This window comes from Lathyrus oleraceus, chromosome 7 (assembly GCF_024323335.1).
Source record: "Lathyrus oleraceus cultivar Zhongwan6 chromosome 7, CAAS_Psat_ZW6_1.0, whole genome shotgun sequence".
NCBI classification, from domain to species: Eukaryota; Viridiplantae; Streptophyta; class Magnoliopsida; order Fabales; family Fabaceae; genus Lathyrus; species Lathyrus oleraceus.
The window spans coordinates 131,667,552-131,676,492 of record NC_066585.1 but is presented as its reverse complement, the minus strand read 5'-3'; the positions used below and the strand labels follow the sequence as shown (position 1 = coordinate 131,676,492).

The window sequence follows — 8,941 nt, the reverse complement described above, 5'->3', positions numbered from 1 at the left end:
ACAGCAACATGATAGTATGATGCATGCAAATATTTATGCAAATATATACACAATCAGAATAATAAATGCAATAAATAAAGCGGCACAAACAACCTAAACTATCCTAGAACGCTAGGAGAGACTCGCTTAGGGAAGATGGACCAGCAAAAAGGTCAACTTCTAGTCCCCAGCAGAGTCGCCAGCTGTCGCATCCGCGAAAAACAACCGGCGGGCTAAAACAAAACAACACAGAGCCGCCACCGTGCGTTATTTATCCCAAAAGAGGGAAAGGAAACGCTCGAAGTAAACCTGGGAAAAGCATGGTCTCGCGACCAAAGAGAATGGGATCGGGAGTCGGTTATGCGAAGGGAAGGTATTAGCACCCCTACGCATCCGTCGTACTCGACGGGATCCACGCTCTAAAAGAAAGAAAAGGTTGCTAAAACAAACATCACACACACACACTGAGAACCACACAGGTGGGAGAAGGGGGAAGAGGGCTCGCTAGGATATCGCATCCTATGCCTACGTATCTCGTCTGGAACGAGAATCAGAGCTACCGTAGTTCGGCTTACGCACGCCGAAACAAAACACACGCAAAAAGGCAAACATGGAACCCGAACGCCAATCGCTGGACTTACATCAGCTTCCGAACCAAACAAACCCACACTGGAAACCAGATGCCACTTGATGGACTTATACCGGACTCCAAACACACAACAAGAGGATACGGAAGGCCAATGGCTGGGCTTACATCCATCTCCTACACACACAAGAAGGAACAAGCAACAAGTTACTAAGGAGTCGGGAACTCGAGCCTAGCAACTGTCAAGCAAACACACATAAAAAGAAAAAGGGGTGCCCGGAGAGATCTCGTACGATCTCCTGCCTACGTACCTCATCTGGTATGAGGATCAGGGCAACGTAGTTCCCCTGAACGGGAAAGAAATTCTAACCTAACCAGATACAAAGGGAGACACACTACTAGGGAGCTGTACTCGAGCCTAGATGTTATCATGCATATCATCCCTAAGTTATGGTTTCTATCCTAACTTGCACAGGCAGCAAGCTAATCCTAAACAGGCAAAGCAATCAAAGCAAACAATCACAAATAGCACACACTATATACAGACAGAGGTGGCTCAAACAAGGGTTAGGCTGCAAAAGCAAGCCAACTGTATCAGGTGATGTTAGCTCTTAACCCTGACATTGAGCGTCAGGGTGAAGCAGATGAAATAGGGAGTGAAGATAAGACTTCACAGCTCTTATCCCTGGCCAGGGAGAGCTTCAGACAAAGAAGTGTGGGTCCAGAAAGTGGGAACCCTTCTACACTTATGACACTGACTCAACTGATCTTGGGTTAATATCCTCAAGGCATCAACATGTAATGTGAGCCAAGGGACGACTCAACAGATTAGCAGGAGGTGGACTACACACCTCTTGTGTCTGCCAATTGCCTTAACAAAGGTCTTTTCCTGCTTGGGGACAAAAATAAACAAGCACAAACATTGCCTCTTAAGGAGGACTTCAGACAGGTGCCTGGCCAAGTAACAGGCCAGGTCTTCCAGACTACATGGAGTTAGTGATTCTACCTCAATTGGTTAACACAACCAAGCAGCAGCACAAGCAAGTTCACAATGAACTATAGCAACTAAGGTACCTGAAATCAATCCAACATAATCAGTATACCAGACAAGCAAAAGTCAAACAGAAAATTACAAGTCCACAACACAAACAGATAACAAGCATCAATGCACAAAGGTGCAAGCCACAAGGCCTAAGCATAAGTCTCAATGCCTACAAAACAAACTCAAGTTAGTCATAAACAAGCAATAAACCAATCCCAATTGAGTGCACATCATCAAGTATAAGCAATTGTGCTCTTTGACCTGAAACAAAGCTCAAATGTGAGAACACAAACCACTAGTACAAGACTAGGGTCAAAATAGGATCAATAAGTCAAAACAGAACATGAAACTTATCCAAAATCAAGATCAATCAATTAATAATCAAATCCAATTGGTCTCATGTTCATATCATCAAGTATTATCATTTCATGAGGCAAAGAGTACAAAGCATGTAATTTAGAACCTCATAGGACCAAACAGAAAGATCCAATTCAAATCAACTCACAAACCTTCCAATAAATTACCAAAAATTTCATGGCTAAATAGCATTAATTAAAGGATCATCACACCAAATTTCAGGCCATTTCGACAATGGGAAGCAAGTCAATTAAATTCATCAAGCCAAAGCATACTCAAACAAGCTCATACAAAGCATTAAATCATGTATCAATTTCAAGCAAGCATAAAACAGAAACTACACATGATAAATGAACCAAATCAAAGCCATGGCAAACTTCCAGTTGTCTATAGTACACATGCCAAATTTCAGATCCATCCAATAAACCACCAGAATTTCACAAAACATATGAGATCATGACTCACAAAAGGTTCACAATTGGTCAAACAGAGGAGAAATTCTCAAACAAATAGGAAATGCATTCAAAAATTCCAGAAAAATTCACAAGTAAACCTAACATCCAGGAGTATCAACATGCAAAAATTCAGACCATTTTGAGTTCATATGGCATGGTAACAATAATCATGAAGTTGGACATGAAATGGTGTGACACAAATTGTCACACCTCCAAAGATCATAGCATATCTCACAATCCAGGAATGCGAAAATCACAAACCATATACCAAAATGCTTCTCAAGGTGTCTAGATTATGCACACAAAATTTCAGGAATTTCCAATTAAGCATCATCATTTCATGATCAAAATACCAAGCAAGGTGCAACAAATGACACATCCAAACAAACCCTAGCCAAAACAGAAATCCACACATGCACAATTTCCACAAAAATCACCAAAAAATACTAGAGATTACAAGGATCATGGTGGAAAAAATTTCAGTTAATTTGGACAATTATTTCATGAGATATGATTTTTGGAAGTAATGGAAAAAATAAAAAAAAAAAAGTGAAATGAACAGCATGTGAAGCATGAAGCATATGAGAAAAAAAAGAAAAGGCAAAAGGTGGAATGCGCTGAAGCCAGGATCGAAGGCGGAACCTGTTCAAATCCTGAGTGCGCTAACATCTAATAACATGAACAGTAACGCTACTTTGGATCGAAACAACTTTTCAGGAAATTATTTCAACACTCATACGCGTGTTCATACCTTCATACACTCATGAACAATTTTCACCAAATTCAACAAACCATACATCAATGGAAAGGTCTCAACAAACTTATTCGTTTCTCAACCAAATTTAATGGAACAAAGTGCAGAATGATCTACTAAGAAAGATCTACAAGAAGCATCAAACAATTTCATGAATAGTTAAAGTCGAAATCTGACCTTCTTTGGATGACAGTTGTTGAATCGTGCGTTTTACACCTTGTAATGCCAAAACAGATCTTCTATGATGCTTGAGTTGATGAATGGAACAAGGTTTGTTGCTCAATTGCCTTGGATCTAGCTCAAAACTTGAATTGCCATTGTTGAAGCTTGATGCAACAGTCCACGAATTGGCTTGGAAATGATGAAATCCTGATTCAATTAGCTTCCAAAATGTTCATGGATCATGGATTGATGAAGATCTTGGCAAGGCTTTTGAAGAAAATTGCAAAAAAAATGAGAGAAAAAGATGAAGAATTTGGTGATTTTCATATCTAGATCTGTTAGAATGAAGTGTTAATCTGAAAAACAGTTAGGATTAGCAATATATATGTTATGTTAAACATGTTGTTAATCCTAATTAGTGTTAATGCAAGTGTTTAGACCAAATCACATTTTCATGCTAAATGGTAAAAATGGCCAATTCACCCTCACTTGCAAAACCAATGTAACAGTAGAATTTTCTGGTTGCAGCAAGTTTGAAATGATGTTTGTGAGCTAGTGCAAGTGAAATCATGTGAAAACCATGCTTATTTTTCAAAAACACCTTTTTTCCTCCAATATTCAAAATTGGTTCACTTGAAAAATGGACTTTTTATGTGAGCACAATTCATGAAATGTAATGCTTGTTTTGGATAGAGGACATCAGAATTTTGCTCAAAAAAGTCTCACTCCATTTGGCCTTGTGAATCAAAAGTTATGCAACTTTGAAATCCAACTTTTTTGGACAATGATCAATCCATAACTTGCCAACCACAAATGAGAAATTCATGTTCTTGGACTTTTTGGAAAGGTGAGAGCAAGATCTACAACTTTCATGTTGGACAAAATTTCATTTGAAGCATTTTTGGACATGTAATTTTAAGGAGAAAACCTTTCCATTTTTGGCAGTTTTGAATTACAAGTCACTCTCTATTTTTGGAAAGTTTTCATCTGACTTTATTTTCTTCATTCTTGATGTTTGAAATGTCAAATGAAACTTGTTTAGACATGAATGAAGTGTCTCTAGCCCTCTCCCACCTCCAAATCCATCAGTTGACCTGTGGTTGGCTTTTTCTGACTGACAGATGAATTTCAGCTGTGTACTGATCAACTTGAGCTTCAAACTCCTGATGAAATGGCTCAATGATGAAACCCTAGCTTCCATAAGCTCAATATAATCATATGATGATCCCCATATCCATTGAAAACCCCATCTCCTTGACAAGCCCTGATTGGCACAATGCAGATGATTAGGGTTGACCAGAGGTCAAAACCCTAATCTCAAGGTATCTGATCAAGCATAATGAATCTCTTGGTGATGACAAAACCATGATGATGATGATGTACCACTTCCCATAAGATAAAACTCAATCTTCTTGAACAACCAAGAAACCCTAATTTGAATCACACATCCTCAGATGGTTAATGATCAATCCAATGAAACCCCAACTTGCACCTTAACCTCTTTATCTTCTGATCAAGACCTAGGAGGATGACTTGCTCAAAGTAGCCACATGATATGCAAAGATGCAATGCCTAATGACCTAAGAAATGCAATGCAATATGTTAAGCTAGTCCCAAGAGAGGAGGGCAAATTTTGAGGTGTTACACTTACCATATTTCGTATTCTACTTAAGTACACCGTACCTTATGATGTTCTATAATTCACTTAAGGGCACCGTACATTACAGTGTTCCTTAATTACTCTATCTCTCATCAATCTGTCCTTGTGTGTGACCTTATAGGTTTTCGCGACATTGACAATCATATTAAATCACGCATTTAACATAATAAACAGTGAGCGGTGTCTAGCAACACATCACTGCTACCTAAGACACGAAAATGTCATGTGATCTGACAAATCCTTCTGTGATAATAATTATGTGTATAATTATCCTTTTGCCCTTATGTCTATATTGAACACAAGGCATAAACCGTGTCATCCTTGTCCAGTTCAATATTGGACCCATAGACATTTATCCTGTTACGCGGGATGGGCAAATTCCATCTAGGTCACTCATATCCCTTAACATGCTTCGTGGAGTACCCATCAACTGTCTTTATGGTCATCCAATTACGGACAACGTTTGATCAACAATAAGACACTCGACTCTACATCTAGGGTCCATAGTGGTTTCAGGTCGAAGGGTGGTATACACCATTATCACCATGAGAATAACTTATGACACTTTGCATAATATTTTATGTAGTATTCTCATAGCGGGTCAATCCAGTATAAATATTACTCTTAATATTCATACCTATGTTTGAGACTTGATAACTCCTTATCCATGATCATGAGATGTGATCGTCAGTCTATAAACATAATAGTCTTCATGCTTTAATGTTATCCCACTTCACAATAAAGCTCGACTACGGATACTTTAAGAATAGTGTCCTTATGTTTAATGTGATCTCATGATTAAGTCACACTTGATACATTAAATGGACTATCTATTATAAGGACTTTATTAAACAAACATAATAAAGAAAAAACCTTTTATTATTAATAAACAATTCGATACAAGTACCAAAAGTATTGGCCTCTAGGGCTTACACCAACATTGATGTCTAAATTAACCTAAATCTATAAATAGAGGGAGCAACCCTTTATTTTTGTAATAAAGTGAATAAAGTATTCATAACTTTGTAATTCACAGTATTTTGCAGTTGCAAAGTGAAAGAAATTTTCAACAGTTTGTGGCAGAGAGAAACTCTGCAGAATTTTATTACTCTTCTCCTTCATCGTTCCTTACTCTCTTTCTTTCTCTATTGTTCTTTTATGTTATTGTCATTGTTTGGGTGATAACAATCTTGTTCGTCAAGATTGATTGAAATTCTCTATAGGTTTAATGGAGAATTGTGGAATCTAATATGAGTTATGTAGACTTGTCCTAATAAAATTAAAATTAGATGAGTTGTTTAGAGACGAAGTATAATGGATTAAAAAAAACTCAAAGATATAACAAACAAACTTTGGATCTTTAAAGAAAGACCACTTATATGACAATAAAGATTCCACCTGAGTTAGAAAATTGAAACAAAGTTTTATTTCATTTCAAACAGAAGAATCCATTGCGTTTTTGTCAAAATCCCAGCTTTTGATTTTTTTTTAGCTCTAAATCATTATTCCTTCCAACTTCCAACTTCCTTAAGGGTGGTGGCTTTCTGATCAAAGTTGCTTGCTCAAATGAATAAGCAATTTCTATCAGCTTTGGCTCTGAGCCTTTCAAACCTCCAAAGCAAATTCCAAATGGCTCACCCTTTTCATATCCTGCTGGAACACTCACTCCAGGATAACCTCCAATACCAAGTATGCTGCTAAAGGATGAAAAAGGTGTTACCACAGCATCAAGTTTATATCTTTTCATCACTTTCTCAAACCCATTTTGTGACCATCTTGTCAGGTTTAATAGTGCCTGTTCCTCTACTTTCCCAATCCCATTTGTCTTTTCAGCTGCTACCATAAGATCTTGGCCATACTCATCAAGTTTCTCCTACAATTTTTGATACAAAAGCCATAAGATGATATCTTTTTAAATATTGATTAACGAAATCACATATATACTCTCACCAATTTGGAATGTTTCTGGTTGAAATCTATCACATCTGCCAAACTTTTCACTGGTGAAGCAATTAAGTCTTTCAGGTATGCATTCAAGGACAATTTGAATTCAAAGTTCAAAGCAATAATTTCACTTTGATCATTCATAATTTCATCAATGTCATCAATCTTCAAATTGTCGACCAAAACTGCACCTCTTTGCCTGATAATGTCATCAATGTTATCAATCTTCAAATTCTAACATAGGTCTGATGAATGGACAGTTTAAATTGTGTTTGATATACCTACTCTTCCTATTATGTTATGAACACAGAAAGATTCAAAGCAAATATCATCGAAAGTTGGAGCGACAAGCTTTCATTTTACGGTTTTAAATAACTTACAAACAAGAGTTGCACAGGTTATAAATACTAATGTATGTAAGCATAAGAGACTTATCGAAGCTTCATGTGTTAGAAGTTAATCACCTTAATGTTTTTAGGTGTAGCTTGAAAGTTTCATCCAGCAAAGTGCCATTTCCAAACTCGTAGAATTGTCTCACTACTCCTAACCTCTTTCCTTTTAGTCCATCTTTCTTTAGAAACTGAGCATACCCGCCTTTTGATATATACTTTGATGCTCCAATCGTTGCTTTATCAAGAGTATCAATGCCTGCTATGGTTTCAAGAACATAAGCAGCATCTGATACAGTCCTGCAAATTGGCCTATACAAAACCATATAATTGGTGTCACAAATTTAGTGCACTGACATATAATAAATACAACACAATAGAAGTGCAGATAAACTGCAGTATATAAGCTTACCCAACAGTGTCTTGCCTTGGACTAATTGGAACTACACCCGCTCTACTAGTGAGACCAACTGTGGGTTTGATGCCTACTACTGAGTTCATACTTGAAGGGCATAAAATGGAGCCATCGGTTTCGGTGCCAAGCGATACAGTCACCAAATTTGCAGCTACTGATATTGCTGATCCACTACTTGAACCACAGGGTTCACCCAATGTATATGGATTCTGCACAACACAAAGCACATGTGTGAAATCCTCTTTATTTTCTAGAATCTTTGATACAAGTTTCAGAATTTGATTTAGCCATCACTCACTCAATTACTTGTAGCATCATTATGTACCAAAATAAGTAGTAAACTACATACCTTTCCTTGTCCACCTCTGGCACTCCAACCACTAGGAATATCAGAATCCCTGTAATGCGCCCACTCACTCAATGTGGCTTTCCCTAAAATGATAGCCCCAGCTTTTCTTAACTTGGTAACTACACCTGCATCTCTTGGCACCACTGATCCAAGTAGTGCATAAGAGCCTGCAGTAGTGTTCAGTTTATCCTTAGTTGCAATATTATCCTTAACCAAAATAGGTATCCCATGCAACCTTGATAGAGAACTTGGTGCCTTTTCCCTTCTCTCTTTGTCAGCTGCATCTGCTTGTGTTAGTGCATCTGGATTCACTTCCAACACTCCTTTGAGAAGTGGGTTTTGGATTTTGATTTGGTTGAGGTAGAACTCAACAAGTTGTCTTGATGTTAGTTGGTTTGTTTGGAAAGCTAGTTGGAGATCTTGCACAGTTGCTTCCTTGATTGAGAATCCACTGGCCAAGGTGGTTGATGATGATGATGATAGCATAGAAACGAAAGTTACTAGCACAAGGAAAGGGAACAAAGGGGAAGCATATGCTAAATCCATCGTCAGCCTCAAACCACCCCATTGACTATACTTTATGTTATTTAAAAAGTTTCACTATACTTTTATTCTATGCAAATTATAAAATTTTATTTGTTTTTAGTCTTTGCAAATAAAATATTAGTTACTTTTAATTTTTGATGTTTTGTTTTAATTCTACAAAATCTATCTATAATTGTAGTTAAAAGAGAAAGAATTTTGGACTAGACCAGCATTGCTGAAGCAACACATTTTCATTAGAAGATGCAGCGGTGTGGGGACCCAGAAACTTTGTCCTTTTATATATATTTTTCTTCTCTCTATCTG

At 37.4% G+C, this 8,941-nt stretch overlaps 1 protein-coding gene across 1 annotated transcript; it reads right to left on the bottom strand.

Moving 5' to 3' along the window:
- Positions 1-6,334: 6,334 nt before the first annotated feature.
- On the bottom strand, positions 6,335-8,685 carry LOC127103253 (probable amidase At4g34880). Its single transcript, XM_051040516.1, has 5 exons — positions 8,093-8,685; positions 7,741-7,952; positions 7,404-7,640; positions 6,946-7,138; positions 6,335-6,868 (listed from the first exon to the last, which is right to left on the bottom strand). Exons 1-5 carry the CDS (start codon positions 8,636-8,638, stop codon positions 6,458-6,460), a joined length of 1,599 nt encoding a protein of 532 aa, XP_050896473.1. The 5' UTR covers positions 8,639-8,685; the 3' UTR covers positions 6,335-6,457.
- Between the last annotated feature and the right edge of the window lie 256 nt (positions 8,686-8,941).